This window comes from Mytilus edulis, chromosome 6 (assembly GCF_963676685.1).
Source record: "Mytilus edulis chromosome 6, xbMytEdul2.2, whole genome shotgun sequence".
Lineage (NCBI taxonomy): Eukaryota > Metazoa > Mollusca > Bivalvia > Mytilida > Mytilidae > Mytilus > Mytilus edulis.
The window spans coordinates 44,005,211-44,024,068 of record NC_092349.1 but is presented as its reverse complement, the minus strand read 5'-3'; the positions used below and the strand labels follow the sequence as shown (position 1 = coordinate 44,024,068).

Below are 18,858 nucleotides of genomic sequence, written 5' to 3'. Positions count from 1 at the left end.
AATACAATAACTTTTTGTCAGTAAAAAATCAAAGAACAAGGAAGATGTTTGATGTAACACCTTAGTAGCATGCTTTTTAATCATAAATATGAGAGTAAAATATGACTCATATTTAATTGAATTATAGCAGTTATATTTGAATAATGTATTTTCAATGTAACATTATTCTTATTGATTTTCTGTGAAAAAAAGAAAAAATGCGTCATTAATAGTTATCAAAGGTACCAATGTAGAATATAAAAATTCGAATTATTCTTTATAAAAAAATATGAGATTCTATTATTTTAACGCTAAATATACAAGTATAAGAAAGATGTCTGATGTAATAGCTTTGTATGGATGATTTTTTAATTATTTACATTCAATTTGGAAGATTGACTCATACCTAATGAAACTATATTTGATCTTGTTACTAGTTTTTTCATGTTATAAAAATGAGGAGATGTGGTATGATTTTCAATGAGTCAACTATCCACCAAAATTCAAATGAAGTTGTTGTAAGCAATTATAAGCAACCGTATGGCCCTCAACAATAGGAAATCCATACCGCACAGTATCTTAAAAAGGCCCTGGCATAGAAATATGAAACAACTAAATTGAAAAACTTACGATCTAATATATTACAAAACTTTTTACAAACAACACATGAACCAAAGACAACCGCGGAACTATAGGCTCGAGCTCCTGACAAGGGACAGGCATATCAAAATGTGATGGGGTTAAACATGATTGTGAGTTCAATACCTTCTCTCTACCTTGGGACAGTGGTGTAACAGAATGAACAGCAACTATTTAAAATCCATTGAAAAGGGTTTCTTTTATCAGATCGATACGAAACATAAACATACCAAAACAAAATCCGCGCAGGATATTTATCCATTCCTCGTCCCAAACAGAAACAACACGTTTAATAATGTCATGCGTCCGAAGCCCTTTTCTGGATTTACCTTTATTAGAAACGCTCAAACAAAATATTTGAAATCCAACGATGTATAAGTACCGAAACAGTTAAGGAGCTAAAAAAAATATAGCCAATTTCATCTCAGGTCAAGTTTGCCTGAAAGAGTTGAAACCTTAGTTTCTATTTAATTTCAAATTTATAAACGGACACTTTTAGAAAGTTTTGTTATAAATCATGTCAGTACCGAAGTACTGACTACTGACATGATGATACCCTCGGATATTGATACTAGTAGTACCCTCTACCAAGGTAATTATGATAGGAAAGACAAGCCCGGGAAAGTAGTATCAATTGGGAGATACATTCTACATGAAATCGCTACATATAAATAGAAAGTGCACAATTGTTAAGCTGAAATCATCTCTTTTGTCATAAAATCTAGTAATCAACCGACCCTCATTGTCAACTTCTAGATGTAAGTCAAGATATGAGGCAAACTTAACTGTATCTGTTGCATCCTTGCAAATATAAATAAACTCATCATAGATATCAGGATTAAAATTTTATATTACGCCAGACGCGCGTTTCGTCTACATAAGACTCTTCAGTGACGCTCGAACCAAAAAATGTCCATCAAGGAGGTTTCTTTGATGAGTTTTTTTTTCTCTAGGTTGATTTGAAAGATAGTAGGATTTATCTCTCTCTAATACAAAATACTTGTATCTACGTTGACCATTATTTTTTATGAAAAAAGGCAATATCAACTCTTTCAATTTCATTTTTTATACATGAATGGGGAACTAGCTTAAGTGCAATAAGAAAGTACATATCTGAATGTACTCTCAATTACTATCAACTTGTTCAAATCCAAAACCAACTGTTACAAAAATCATGTATCGAAGTCTAAAATATTAATCCAACATCTAAATCAATATGTAATGTAAAGACGTCAATACAACTCAGAGAAAACATGAACTTGTAAAATTATACCAACATATAGGTACCTACAGATTGCAGTACCGTGAAAGTGCATACGTGTATAACAATAATGTTAAGTATAGTTTTAATTTACTACTTTACTGATAACAAAATATATACTTATACAAAGATAAGCAATATTCAAAGATTTTGTTAAAGCTTTTTGTTAACCTTTCAAAGAAGTTTATTAAACTGATTGATATGTTTACCCAGATCGTATATTAACTTCTGTGCTCGGTAATTTTGGCAGTATATATGTAGAGGATTATTTTAAGAAAAATCAACATCAAGATGTTAGTGTTGTTTGAGGTTATACATTAAGTGAAAAAAAAACGTACTGAATAAATAAAGGCAACAGTAGTATACTGCTGTTCAAAACTCATAAATCCATGGACAAAAAACAAAATCGGGATAACAAACTAAAACCGAGGGAAACGCATTAAATATAAGAGGAGAACAACGACATAACACTAAAATGTAACACACATAGACAAAATCCCACGAGAATAACAAATATAACATATATATATAACATCAAAACCAAATACATGAATTTGGGATAGACAAGTACCGTGACACGTCTTATCGCAATGTGAAAGTTAGACCAAACACTGTGATTCATAACAGCATAGGACTAAGTAAGTTAGGGGCATAGATGGTGTCCATAGGATTAACAACAATCTCTCGATAAACTTTATTGCCAAAACGTTCATACATGTTGTTAAGGAGAACGTTTATGGCATTAATCATCTCTTATTCCTCCAGTATGTATATCTTGCATATTTACAACAAAAAAGCTTTATTATTTAATTTTTCTCAAAGCCGTCATATTTGAAAAAGCAAAACAAACGAAGAACCTAAAAACAAAAGGACAACAAGTATAGCAAAGGTCGGGCAGGAAATTATTCATGAGGGAAATACATTCTTCCTTAATTCAAACTGATTTTCAAAATGTTGCTTACACAATATTTGTATAACGGTTTGTCGATACATTGGTCTCGAAATAATCAGATTGATATTTTTAAAAAGTGGGTTATACATGAAATATTCAAATGCGATTTACCTTTTTTAATACATAATGTATTGCCAGACAATAGAAAGAAAACAATTATCCTGAAAAGTTAGATAACAATTGTTGTATAATAAGCTGCTATACGCGATAAGAAATGTCTTGAAACAACCGAAAAAAATACCACACCTTTCGATGTATGTTGGTCACAAGTGAAAAATCTGTAATTGAGAGGTCGTTGTTTGCTGCTTTTTATCATATTTTTTTTTCGTTTATTGTTTTGTATAGTGTGTACTGGTTTTGTGCTGTTGCATCACTGTCCTATGTTAGGAGGAGGGTTTGATGCCATCTAACTAGTTTAACCCCGCCATATTTGGTATGCTATTGTCCTTAGTCAAGAGCCTGTTATTCAATGGTTGTCTTGTGTTGCTGTAAAACATTTTTATTCGTGCATTATTTTGTACATAAATTAGGCAGTTAGTTTTTCTCGTTTGAATTGTTTGACATTTGCTATTTATGGTGGTTTTAACGCTATGCGGTATGGGCTTTATTATAGTTTAAGTCCGTACGGTGACTAATGATTGTTATATAAATACGATTAGTGTTGTATCTCATACTTTCTATATATGGCAAAATATACCTTCGAATGTTTATTTATCAATGCTATAATTAATTCAGTGACCATGCCATGATTACACATTGAACTGTTGCAGAATATCTAAAATATACATTAAGAATATATATAGTTGCTTACATCCTTTTGGACTCCGTTAGATAGTTATCTCAATCGCAGTTGAGCATTTCTTTCTATTTTCATAGGTATTAGAAAACACTAGTGTGCCATATTTGTCCTATTTAGTTAGTCAACAATCAACTTTTGCTTACCATACAAACAAAACTGATTTGAAATTAATCAAAGAAAGAGGTGGAAGTCTTTTTTTGTCACATCTGGTAAAAAAAATGTAGGTGTAATATAAATAATATTCATAATCTTTCATTCTGTATGTAATTGAATTTGGATAGGCATGGCGTGTACAACAAGCTACATTTACAGGCAAATCATGTTTTATTTGATGATCTTCTTTTTTGCAGTTTCTTCAAGTAAGAAATTTATTTTATATTCTTATTATCAAGTTAATTATTTTGATGTAAATTAACTAAAAATTTGCAAAAAAACGTTTTTTGTGTGTTCTTTACAAGGATATTTAAGCAAACTTAGAATAGGACACTACGTGTCAGTACATCATGTTTTGTTAATATTGATCAAAAATGTAAAATATGCTACACACAGAAACAAGTGATCAGTATGCTGGAATTTCATATTGACAACATATTTGATTAATTTTGGAGGTGGATTTTTTCAACAAACTGGCGGAATTCTTATGGGTACTGACGATGTTTATTATCTTAATTACGTGTTTGATAGTTCTGTTTATTTCTCTTTGTATATTGTAAAATTTAACCGTCAATTTTTGGTAAAACAATTTTTGCGTTGCTAGATATTTATACATCCCGCCATTCTGGTATTTTGCTATGGATTTTTTTTGTATTCTTGTCTTTTATTTTGCGCATGTACTTTGTCTATAGAGTGTCTACATGCCATTTCGTTTTTCTTTTTATAGTGATTTCAATTGTAACGGAATCAATTAGGAGATAACTGTATTGTATTTTAAGCTCCGACGGCATCAATTGGGGATTTGATGGTCGCAAATTAAGTTTACTGGCGACGCGTTAGCGGAGACAGAAAACGGGTATTTGCGACCATCAAATCCCAAATTGATGCCATCGGAGCTTAAAATACAATATTGTTATCTCCATTCTAATGAAACTGACAGAAAACAACGTTAAAACATGTATTTAAAATCTGTCATATGCCGTCTGCGCTTGCGCGTACGTCCCATAGCATCAATTGTCAATTGATGCCATGTAAGAAAGTGACGTTATCCAATCAAAAAGAACGTTACAAACGATGTTGCATTAGAATAACGTATTGACTGTAGTACTTATCAGATTGTACCAGAATTTTTGGCCTTTATACCTATTATGTTTGTTAGATTTGCTAAAACATTATGTTTGTTAGATTTGCTAAAACATTATGTTTGTTAGATTTGCTAAAACATTATGTTTGTTAGATTTGCTAAAACATTATGTTTGTTAGATTTGCTAAAACATTATCTTTGTTAGATTTGCTAAAACATTATGTTTGTTTGATTTGCTCAACAAATGCCGATATTACAATGTGTAATGGAATATTATGCGACTGTCATACATTGATAGGTTTAGCTAGCTAAAAAACAGAATTTAATTCACTATTTTTTACATAAGGAAATGCTTAGGTTGGTCCCCTCCGTAAAACATTCAGTATGCCTTCGGAATATACAAATATCAATTAATTAAGTATTGTCAAGAATTTCAATAACGGCCGGGAAACAGACTAGGAAATGCTTGTCCCATGTCAGGAATTTGATAGTTGTTTTCCATTCGTTTGATGTGTTTAATATTTTGGTTTTGCCGTTTTGTAAGGTATTTCCGTTTTGAATTATCTCTGGAATTTGGTATATAAGTTAAATCCCTTTTACTGTCCACATTTTTTGTTATGATATATAGTCATACTGTTTAGTAATGCCGATAGATAAGCATATGCTTTTACTGTAAATTGCTGAAGACTACGACATGAATACAATTCGGTTTCACTTTTTTATTTGTCTATAACTATCTATCGTATTTTTACACTATAGGAATTATAACAATTATATATATATATATATATATATCAGTATTTAGTTTTTCGTTTGATTATTTATCTTCAGATATGTGGGTATTCAGCTATAAGCTTTACTTAAAAATAAATTCGTCACATTTTACTTCCATGCATAGAAAAATAAGAATATGTGGTATAAATGATTGTAAATGAGAACATTTTTTATTCATTTTTTCATTTGTCATACTATCAGTTACTTTGGTGTAAACAGTGGTTCAACGCTGTTTAAAACTCATACACTCTGATTACCACAAGATAAAAAAAAATATTTTTATAAAGCATGACTTTACTCGTTATCGTTTACTCGTTATCAAACCGCGCTGGTAAAACTTCAACGTCAACATTTCTTCATCCCCATAGCTTTTGCGCATCGTCAATTGGTACCTTTTTTGAATTGTTCTTTTTCTGTTTTCTATTTATTTGATTTTACCTACTTTTGAATGCTTTCAAAAAATCTTAAACAAACAATAAAGTGAATGGAAGAATCGAGTTCCAATGTCCTCGCGTTGCACAAATTTAATCTGTTCTGTTAAGGGGCATTAAATATATACATTTTTTTTCTATAAAATATTAAAAATATACTTTTTCACTTTTTTTGGTCTTTTGGAAAATGTTGTTTGTGCTGTTTTTATACCCTTCTACAACGAAATTTGTTTTACATGCACACGTATGAAAATTGCGGTTTTTATCCAACGCAATCATAGGTTTGAACGTAGTTTTCAATTTAGACTCGTTTATATTTTTTCGTTTTAGCTTGTATCATATTTTCCCTTCGGTTTATATGATCCGTTCATCCTACATTGACTCTTAAAATTAAAGAGTCTATCTAAAAATGAGGGTACTTTTTATATGGCCTTCCAAATACCGTTTCGATCCCTAACATTACTGAAGAGACATTTATTGTCGAAATCCGGATCTGGTGTACTAAATGAATATTGACACCGTATGTTTGTGGCATAACATCGTGGCCACAAGTTAGAAAAAAAAATTCTGTTTAGTATTAAATTTATATTAAGATTTATTTTGTTACATCTTGTGGTCAATTTTATTTGGCAATCGTCAATGGCAGTCAGCAGGGTTAAAGAACATCAGTTGTTCGACCTGTTAGTCAAATGTGTATTGTTTAAATATACTTTTTCACTTTTTTGGTCTTTTGGAAAATGTCTTTGTGCTGTTTTCATACCCTTCTACAACGAAATTTGTTTTACATGCACACGTATAAAAATTGCGGTTTTTATCCAACGCAATCATAGGTTTGAACGTAGTTTTCAATTTAGACTCGTTTATATTTTTTCGTTTGGGCTTGTATCATATTTTCCCTCCGGTTTATATGATCCGTTCATCCTACATTGACTCTTAAAATTCAAGAGTTTATCTAACAATGAGGGTACTTTCTCTAAAAATGAGGGTACTTTTTATATGGCCTTCCAAATACCGTTTCGATCCCTAACATCACTGAAGAGACATTTATTGTCGAAATCCGGATCTGGTGTACTAAAGAAATATTGACACCGTATGTTTGTGTCATAACATCGTGGCCACAAGTTACAAAAAATTTTCTGTTTAGTATTAAATTTATATTAAGATTTATTTTGTTACATCTTGTGATCAATTTTATTAGGCAATCGCAAATGGCAGTCAGCAGGGTTAAAGAACATCAGTTGTTCGACCTGTTAGTCAAATGCGTTTTGTTTAAATATACTTTTTCACTTTTTTTGGTCTTTTGGAAAATGTTGTTTGTGCTGTTTTTAGACCCTTCTGCAACGAAATTTGTTTTACATGCACACGTATAAAAATTGTGGTTTTATCAAACGCAATCATAGGTTTGAACGTAGTTTTCAATTTAGACTCGTTTATATATATATATATACATTTAAGGGATAAAACTATTTAAAAAATAGTTGATCGGCACTGATTTTTAAATTTGTCTGAGACGTTGCTGATAAGACACTAGAGTATAGATTAGACTAAAAAGCTGGCATGTAATGTACAACTGAGTGTACATTTTTTGTACTAACGATGCCATTATCTATATTGTAATAAAGGTTTAAACGGCAAAACCCTTTTTAAAAGAGTGGATCGGCATAGATTTTTGACCTCCTTTGCGGCATTGCGGATATAAACCTAGATTATAAGTTTTATAAAAATCAGGCAATATATGAAGTATTTCAAAGGGCATAACTCTTTGAAAAATGGTTGATCGGCACTAATGTTCGAACTCGTTTCAGACATTTCTGATATACACCTACAATATAAGTTTCATTAAAATCTGACAAGAATTCGGTACCCATTAGAGGGCTAACAATGTAGTTTTCCATATCATTAAAGCCTTAAATTGGCTTGGCATAAATCTTTTCAAAATAGTTGATTGGCACTTATTTTTGAACTCGTCCGCAACATTCTGATATGAACCGTTATATAAGTTTCATAAAAAAAACTGACAAGAAATGTATACAAAAGAGTGCGAACGATTCAACTTTACATAGAAATAAGGTTTTACAAAGGGGCACAACTATTTTAAAATTGTTGATCAGCACTGATGTTTGAACTCGTTCGAAATAAATCTATGACATGAGTTTTTAAATAATGAAGCAAGAATTGTGCAATTGAGAGCGGTAACAAAACCGAACTTTGTATCACATTTTGTGTTCCTTATATTTTTTAAGGCATTTATCTGTTTTGAAATATGATTCCATAGTCATTTATCTTTAATCAACGTATCAACAGTTTTTTTTCTTTGTCAAAAAGTTTTCTGACAAAGGTACAAACTCTGAATATTGAGGAAACGTTTTGCGACTACATGCATTTGGAAAAAAAGAAACGTTAAATGTATTTGTACAATATAATAACAAATCTATTAATTCCAGGTCAGACCGAGTTTCCCTGCACATTTCCGTGTGATTGGATTAATAAGACGTTCACGTTTTATCGTAATAAATCCAACAGTATTGAATCTGTGACAAGTATGACTTTCAATGATGATGGAACGACAGCAACAATCTTTTCGACGGTAAAGCTGCAGTGTTTTCAAATATCGGAACAGTTCCTTATCACGAGGTTTATCAGGTAATGATGCACTGTTTTGTTAATGACAATATATATGTAATGTTCGGTAAAGATTTTCTTTGGTGGCGGATTTGTAAGATTGGAAAGGAGGGGTTGAGACGTTGTCTGTTTCATTCCTGCAATCGGCTTATAATATTATTATTACAGATTTAAAACAAAACTAAACAGGAATGTTATTTGCGCCAGACCTTTCTTTTATTTGATATGCTGATATTAAAATAATGTCATTTCACTGAACAAATAATGGCTATTGTGAACATATTCATACACCTTAAATAATATACATGATACCAGATTCCACCCTAGGTTAAATTATTAACTTGCCTTATAGCAAAAATTAAAAATTCTGCTGAAGCGAAAACGAAACTTTACAAGAAATAAAAATTATGATGATCAGCTACATACAGATATAACTGTTCGAATGGCATATCCGTCGTACGGAGCTATTGACATATATGCATTACTGAATTACAAATTACATCATTATATTAAACTAGCGACTTATTGCTTCTTCAGCTCCAGTAATGAAAACAGCGACAGATCTTGGTTTTTCTGTATTCCTATCTTCTACACTTCTGGACAATCAAATTTTACCATGCATTTTAAAGGTAAGCTAACCAAAAAAAAAATATCACACCATCTCACCTAATTCGTCAAAGTAACAGGACTGGAACAAATTGCCATTGATATCAATTTTTTTTTAGACAAAGACATCATATTTTACAATGTTTTAGGAAATTGACGAATCTTTCATAACATAAATATTTGCTGGAGTGCTTTAAAAAAAAACAAATTTTAAATCCTGCATCTTTCTATAAGTCCTTATAAAAACTCAATTTCTTTTACCACAACTTATTACGGATACCATCACGAGTTGGTTGACCGTAATGGAACAACCGTTTCACAGATGATATCGGATATGTTCCTTATGTCGTTACTACAATACCCTTCCATTTTCACGAATGAGACCTACCGAATTAAACTATTTACCTGATTTTTAATAACATAAACAACACGACGGGTGCCACATGTGGAGCAGGATCTGCTTACCCTTTTGGGGCACCTGAGATCACCCCCAGTTTTTGGTGGGGTTCGTGTTGATTAGTCTTTAGTTTTCTATGTTGTGTCTTCTGTGTTATTGTTTGTCTTCTTATTTTTAGTCATGGCGTTGTTTTCGATCTATGAGTTTGACTGTCCCTCTGGTATCTTTCGTCCCTCTTGTATGAAAAAAGCAATGTTATAAACTTTGAATTTCAACTTTGTTATTTGGAAACTCTTGTGAACCGATAAAGATTGTAACTTCCTATACATATTAACAACATTTCTTTTAAGCATATGTCTTTAACTTCCAATCAAAAACAAAATGGCGCCTACGCAGTTAACTGGCATCTATACAAACATTGTCCATGTTTAACCTGAAATGTATAGAAGTATTGACTTAAACTGTCGTAATATCTATTCAATGATGTGGTATAAGTACATTTAGATATTATATAGATAAGAAGATGTGGAATAACTATTCTTTTTTCGTATATGATTCAATGTTTAACTACAATTGTTCATGTTATCTACTTGCAGATGGTTTCACATATAATGTAACATAAAAGTGAATTTCTTGACTTTTACCATAACATATTGAGGTGAATTTAAAATTACTAGAAGACCTCTATAACCCCCAGACAGTAGTCGAAACGGTTATTCCGATGTATATATGTATAGCCTTTTTTTGGGGTCTGAACATGAAAATAGTAAAGTTTAGTTAAGATTAATTATTCAACTTTTTTTCAGATATATGACCTAAACATGTTTAGGTTTCTTTTTAAGGTATAGACCATTCGGATTTCGCCATAATATATGAGGATTTTGTGAAAATGTAAATGTCAAGCAATGAGAATGACATGAAAACAAAACTAAAAATAAGTAGTTCATGTTGCTACAAAATTCCTCCAACTGCTGAAAAAATTTCCTCTAGGGGAATATCTCAACCAATCGAATCATCCGATCCCTCTTCCGGCAAACTGCTGTAGCCTGTAATTTATTAATTGTTCTAACGTTGAGTTTCCGTATCCTCTTTTAAAGTTTGTGAAGGTTGTCAAAGTTTAATCGAGAGGCAATTTGTCCACACTTTGCTCACAAGGATCAGACAACATTCGATTCTACTGTCTTTTCTATTAAATAATACAACAGCAAATGAAATTTATGCCCTAAATGTTTAAAGATCACATCAATACGACAAAACCAATGGATCCTGAATGGACTTTAATAGAAAGTATAATGGTTTGTTTTTATATTCTTGTAAGCAACCCATGGACACATGATCTGTCTGTCAATTAAATCGTCAATAGGGCGTATTAAGTTGATCAGTTGACCTCTTAAGTGATGCCGTGGTACAATTATCCAAACATACCTAATAGCGTACAGACCACTTGAAGTATTAGTATAATAACAACTGATGTGTTATATTTGTTTTTCTTACAAGAGTATAAAAATCTACCTAAGATAAATCTGGTGTCCTTTTCTGAGCATCCCTCTGGGCAATTAGCAAACATATTTTTTTGTTTGTTTTACAAATATTTTACAAGGTATCATTTCATATACAACAAAACTATTTAAAATTTTTAAATTCTAAAATCAATTTAAAAAATTAAAAATCGTAAAGTGTATTTAAAATCTGTTTAAAATCAAGAGCAATTAGTTATACTGATTTGATAGGACAATTTGTGTTTTGGGGATTTGTATAGAAAGATTAAGGCACGTGATTCCCCCCTTTTTTTGACATTTCAGAAGTAATATTTAAAGCAATTGCCTTATGTTTAGCTAATTCTTTAGAAAAAATTAAGTTTCCCCTATTTAACAAAAATCGTCAATGTCACTGTATATTAACGAAAAAAAAATGTTCCATGAACCCAGTATTCATATTGAAATTTGAAAGATAATTGGACCAGAGGTCTTTTACAGAAAAATATGTATAGGAACATTTAGATACTCTATTCTTCCTTATCTCAGGAAATTAATTTTGAGTGCAAAAAAAGTTTGCTGAACTGAACAAAAGATGTCACTGCCCATACAAAGGTTTATCCCCTCAATCAACCTTATAAAATAATTTTCGTGCAACCATTGTCAAGTTTAAGTAACAAGTCTGAGTAACAGCTATATATTAGAACATTTTTTGTTTTATCTTGTTTGATATTATCTTTATGAACAACATTTACTTTTAGATCGTGGAAGGTCTCTTTTCAATCAAACAGTAGCCTTAAATAAAACTCAGTTGTGTGAGATCTGTGGAACAGGGATTTTTACGGGTTTTGAAACAGTCTTAGCATTAGGTAACATTATTTATTTAAGATTACCATCATCTGCTATTATTAAATTCGAAATAGTATATAATGGACCTGAAGATTTTAAACCAACATACCAGCTTTCTTCTGTAATGATTATTATCTGGCAATGTGGTATATTTGCCTCGATATATTAATTCATGTATTATTTGTTTTCAAATGGTTTGCTATTAATAAGCAATGTTTATAGGACGTTATCATATGCAACATTTGTCTTTTTGTGGCTAAAACATGTAGGCAATTCTTATGGGCAATTCCTAAAGCCAATGCATTTTTTTACCATGATACCTTTATACTTATCATTAGTATGTGTTTGGTTGTAATATAATATTCAAAATAGGAAAAAGACAGCGTCATGATCAAATATCTTTGTTTCAACCTTAGTACATAAACAGCATGTATCATTCGCATTTCTTCATTTGTACTTCAATAATGAATCATGTTTCGTAAATGGAAAGTCCTTTTTTCGAATATTTTACGAATGCAATCATAAAAAATGCTGATTATGACGAATTACCCCAAGGACAAATGGATTTCAATTTTCGATGCTACTGTTTTTCCTTGATTGTGTATGCCCGATAAAAAATTGCAATCATCCTTCGATTTTACTCCCCTCGGAAGCATGCTTAATTTAACTTTTTGAAAAACTTTTTTTTTTCATTCTGTAGCAACTGCAGATATCAATTTTTGAGGTAAAGATCGTGTTTCGTTTGGTTGAGTTTTGATGATGTGTTAAGTGAACTGTCCTGTAGTAATGGTACTGCTTACTCCTGATCCTGATTTTTTCCAGTTCAAAAAGATTGGCTGCTCATGATTAAAAAACCATCGCCAAAACTATTTTTATTTCATTGTAGAGGCACGATTAGTTATGGAATATGCATCATCTATAGGAAGTGCATATAATTCTATAGCACCGGAGTTTAAGGTTCATTGATGCGCTTTTTTTGTGCAAATTTATTATTTGTAATATGTTGGGGTTTTTTTTGTGCGAGTTCACTGTCACTGTACGATAACACTATAATTGTTCTATTCCAGGCATGTATATCCTAAGTAGTATTACGATTATCGCTTATAATGCTTCTTACAATAATTTGTTATAAATTTACCTTTTATATTTGAAAGTCGACTAATAGTAGTTATTGCCATCTGGTTATCTTGTTGCTTTAAAAAAAAACTTTTTTTTACAGAACAACCATGTAAGTACAGTTATCATTTTATTTTGAGACACATATTTACATTATATACTTTTGCACCTTTTACATTATGGTCTTTAAAGTTTTCATTTCCCTGAAATTGACTTTACCATATCAGCGTAATGGAAGTGACGTTTATCAATATTTCAATTTGAGCGTCACTGATGAGTCTTATGTAGACGAAACGCGCGTCTGGCGTACTGGCGTACTAAATTATAATCCTTCTAATAGATATAAGAAGATGTGGTATGAGTACCAATGAGACAACTCTCCACCCAAGTAACAATTTGTAAAAGTAAACCATAGATCAGAGTAAGGTCTTCAACACGGATTCTTAGCTCAGATCGAACAGCAAGCTATTCAGAATTTGGTGATTTTTTCTCCTAATCTTTACCGTATAATGTTATTGTGCACCTCATTTTGTTTTTATTCCGAATTATTTGTTTTGGTTCCACTCAGGTCTTTGCAGTTACTATATATGGTGGAGGTACATAATTTGTATCTGCCACTTGTGAGAAATAACTCACACTCAGAATTATTTCCCCTTGACAAATCATGAATGTTTCATTGCTTTTATTGGGTAATACTTTCTTTTAATCTCCAAATTATCTTGAAACGTTTCTGTGTGTGTTACATTTTAATGTTGTGTCGTTGTTCTCCTCTTATAATTAATGCCTTTCCTCAGTTTTAGTTTGTTACCCCGATTTTGTTTTTTGTCTATAGATTTAAGAGTTTTGAACAGCGGTATACAACTGTTGCCTTTATTTATAAATTGATTATATTGAAATTTTTTCGAATATTGCAATATTATTTCATTGAGCACTTTTTACTGATGTTATCCTTATTATTGACTTGTTTCCCGTGGTAAATACAGAAATGTATTGCATTAATTTGAAGCTTGGTACTATTTATTCGAGTAGCTGTAATTTTAGTTTATCTGATGTTTTTAACGCTGATATTGTGCATAGAAATAAACATAACGCTCGTTACCAATTAAGGATGTTCGCAAGCTTGTTAAAAGACTCACCAATTGAAAGTATATAAGTAAAGGATCTGAAAAAGAAGATCATAATAAAGGGACCGTGTGCTTGTTTTCGGGTTATAAGCCATTACAAATTTATGGGGAAATGATTCTTCATAGATTGTTCATACATCTATTATTGACACCTTTTTCATTCAAAAACTATAAAACAACTACAAGGATTGTATAAGATTTCTAAATATGTATTTTTAAACTATATTAAAATAAAAGCCACTTTATGATCAAAGATTTTCGAGATTATCATCGACACAAGAGAATATGCTATATCTTCAAGTTGTCATTACACAACATGAAGAAATTATGAAGCAAACACTGGAATTTTTAGATGTGTATGCTACATGTATGTTTATAAAGGAGCTATTTTATTATATTCAGTGTATTTTCCTGGATACTCAGAAAGTATTTCACAGGGATACTTTATTGAAGCTTGGACAATGAAGTAAAGTTGTAACAAGCTATTTGAAGAATAAAGAATATTTATTTGTTGTAAAAGAAAAAGAAAAAAGAAATTATGAAGAGTTATACATGTTGCTACGCATTCTACAGATTACAATCGACCTTCAGATTTAATTTCAAAAGAAGACTACCAATGAGAACACTATCCACTAGAGACCAAATGACAAAGATATTAACAAATATAGGATACCGTAAAGCCTTCAACAACGAGCAAAGTCCATACCATATAGTTAGCTATATAAGGCCCCGAAATGACAAATGTGAAACTATTCAAACGCTAAAACTAACGGCTGAATTTATGTATAAAATGGTAAACGAAAAATAAATATGGTACACAGCACAAACCACAACCACTGAATTGCAGGCTCCTGACTTGATACAGGCACATACAAAATATAGCGGGGTAAAACTAGTTTGGACGCATCAACCCCAATATCCCTCCCCCTAACCGGGGACAGACTAGCTATCTTAAACAACAAAGATTAGAGTCGAACGTACCTGGCACGTCAAATTTCCATGAGTACAAAGAAAATGGATAGCAATGTATTTTAAACCAAATTATAAGTATAGAACATAACAGTAAGATATCAAACTTACTGAAGCTTAAACAAACTTTTTGTTGCAACCAAAATACAACCGTTTCGAATTGATTACTTGTATATAGAGAATATCATATGGCTTTTTTAACATCACATCCGTATCAATCGGAGACACCAATATAATCCCAAGAACTCTGCTCGAGGGATTATATTGGTTGAATGTTGAAACGGTGTGTGATATTGAACACGCCATATCATATACACTTTACTGAATACCTCACGTAGATGTTATTTTGAGACATGACGTCATACAGATAAGGGGTTTGATAAAGCCTTTACAACTGTGACAGATATTGATATCATCACGGAAAGCTGATACAGAACGATTGCCATTGACCGTATTACACATAAAATTTATCTGTATTTACCACTAAGTATATAATATAGTTATTTGTCATATGTTTGATGTCTAAAAAACAATTTCAGCTCCAGCGCCAAATGTAATACCTCCTGCTCCTTGTGAAGCTCCATCTAACTGTCAATCAGATAGTGGCATCGTCTGTCCGCAAGGAGGGAGTATTCCAAAAGAATGTTTTGACGATACGACCACTACAGACAAAACAATCACGACTACTGTAGCACATACGACCATAACCACTTCAGACACTCCAACAACGAGTTCACAAACACAACCTACCACGACCACTTCAGACATTCCAACCACGAGTTCACAAACACAACCTACCCCGACCACTTCAGACACTCCAACCACGAGTTCACAAACACAACTTACGACGACCACTTCAGACAATCCAACCACGAGTTCACAAACACAACTTACCACGACCACTTCAGACAATCCAACAACGAGTTCACAAACACAACCTACCACGACCACTTCAGACACTTCAACCACGAGTTCACAAACACAACCTACCACGACCACTTCAGACACTTCAACCACGAGTTCACAAACACAACCTACCACGACCACTTCAGACACTCCAACCACGAGTTCACAAACACAACCTACCACGACCACTTCAGACACTCCAACCACGAGTTCACAAACACAACTTACCACGACCACTTCAGACAATCCAACCACGAGTTCACAAACACAACCTACCACGACCACTTCAGACATTCTAACCACAAGTTCACAAACACAACCTACCACGACCACTTCAGACACTCCAACCACGAGTTCACAAACACAACTTACCACGACCACTTCAGACAATCCAACCACGAGTTCACAAACACAACCTACCACGACCACTTCAGACAATCCAACCACGAGTTCACAAACACAACCTACCACGACCACTTCAGACACTCCAACAACGAGTTCACAAACACAACCTACCACGACCACTTCAGACAATCCAACCACGAGTTCACAAACACAACTTACCACGACCACTTCAGACAATCCAACAACGAGTTCACAAACACAACCTACCACGACCACTTCAGACACTTCAACCACGAGTTCACAAACACAACCTACCACGACCACTTCAGACACCCCAACCACGAGTTCACAAACACAACTTACCACGACCACTTCAGACAATCCAACCACGAGTTCACAAACACAACCTACCACGACCACTTCAGACACTATAACCACGAGTTCACAAACACAGCCTACCACGACCACTTCAGACACTCCGACCACGAGTTTACAAACACAACCTACCACGACCACTGCTGTCAATCCTACAACCACTCGAGCTAAGAAACCATGTGGTAGGAGAGGTCGATTCCACAGATATGGTCAATAAAAGTAGTACATTAAAACAAATGTATTAACATTGAATATAGAGAAAATAAAAACATCCTATAATGCACTAAATGACGTTTTTCAACATTAAATTGCAGTCATTTAGTTTTTTGGGTTTATCAGAATTAAACTTTTAGCTGACGTCTACTTTTTCACCTTTAAATCCGAATAATCAATGTTTAAGGTAGGCTGGTACTCTCCCTTACAACGTTAACATACGGGTATCTGAGTCATCCTTGTTTTCAGAGCAAAACAGGTAAAGGACAGGGAACAAGTTTATGTCAGTTGCTGTCAAATATAAAGTACAGATTTTCAGTATTCTAAGTTGTAATGTCGTAACCTACAAACCCCTTCCCTTTTCACGAATGTGACCTATCGAATAAGACTATTTACCGGATTTGTAATAACATGAGTAACACGACGGGTGTCACATGTGGAGTAGGATCTGCTTACCCTTCCAGAGCACCTGGTATCACCTCAAGTTTTGGTGGGGTTCGTGTTGTTTTCTATGTTGTGTCTTGTGTACTATTATTTGTCTGTTTGTCTTTTTCCTTTTTAGCCATGGCGTTGTCAGTTTATTTTCGATCTATGAGTTTGACTGACCCTCTGTTATCTTTAGCCGCTCTTCTTTAATATACCTACATTCAGTTGTTTTCTCGCAAAACGACAGGTCATTCATTCGAAGTATCAACCCGGACGATACCAAGGTTTCATTAAAATTTTCTTCAAAGCATAAAATAGTTACCTACATAAGGTCATTATTTTCCCGATTAAAATGCAAACTTTAATTTACTTAATCATTAAATTCGCTTGGTAGATATCGTGTGTTGTTGCCAATTGAGGGTTCACTTTTTTATTTTCCATATTTCGCAGGTGTCAGGCAGAAACAATCCTTTCCTCTGTTTATTGGACTAAAATACGTAAAATTGACGTTGGCACACATTTTTACTATCAAAACAAATAATATGAAGTTTAGTTAATGTATCGCTATAATAGAGGGGTACTATGTAAGATGAATTTGATAATGCAAAACTTTTCGCAAAAAAACCCAGGTTTAACACATTTGTGAGTAACATTGGGAAATTCTTATGTATTCACATTATATTTAAAAATTTACTTTGACCTATGGATATTCGTTTTTCGTGTTACATGTACGTGCATCAGGATTTCGTGCTCTCTTCGTGCAAGTTCTGTTTTTTTTTATTCATTTGTATAAACCTTTTACTCTATCTAATGATCAAATGGATAAATATTCCTCATTTCTATAGAATCCCTGACAAAAGAGAGAAAATAATTATTCTGAATTGATCGTTTAAAAAATTGTTGAAAAAACAATCTGCTTTTAATCTAGTTCTTTATTTATTCAAAGAGGATTGCAAACAGCCAGAGCCTTCGTGTTGATCTGCTTTTCTGCGATGAAAATGTCATAAAAATAAACCAAACAAATATAAACATACTTTAGCATCCATGTTCATAAACAAAGTTGATATAGTTAATTACTTACAAATGACTTGTAGTTTTCATACACCGTAACAATTCATTTGTGTCTTGCTTCATGTAGTAACAGTAATATTTTTTTGAAACTGGACAATGATTTCTAAACTTTATATATCTAGATTATAAGTGAGTTTTATTACACATTATAAATGAGCCGTATGGTGTATTAAAACCTGGACACTTTAGCAAAAAATATCCCACTTTAGTGTGGTTGGTTAAATAGGATAGAAATACTGTAAATTTTTCGCAGAAAATCTTATTTGTTGATGCTTTATAACATGTATAAGTC

General features: G+C 32.6%; 1 protein-coding gene across 1 annotated transcript; it reads left to right on the top strand.

Moving 5' to 3' along the window:
- The first annotated feature begins 3,903 nt into the window (after window positions 1–3,903).
- LOC139526410 (mucin-2-like) lies at window positions 3,904–17,214 on the top strand. The gene is made up of 5 exons (XM_071321556.1): window positions 3,904–3,989; window positions 8,517–8,715; window positions 9,232–9,323; window positions 11,934–12,041; window positions 15,770–17,214. The coding sequence occupies exons 1-5, from the start codon at window positions 3,914–3,916 to the stop codon at window positions 17,071–17,073; spliced, it is 1,779 nt and encodes a 592-aa protein (XP_071177657.1). The 5' UTR covers window positions 3,904–3,913; the 3' UTR covers window positions 17,074–17,214.
- The last annotated feature ends 1,644 nt before the right edge of the window (window positions 17,215–18,858 follow it).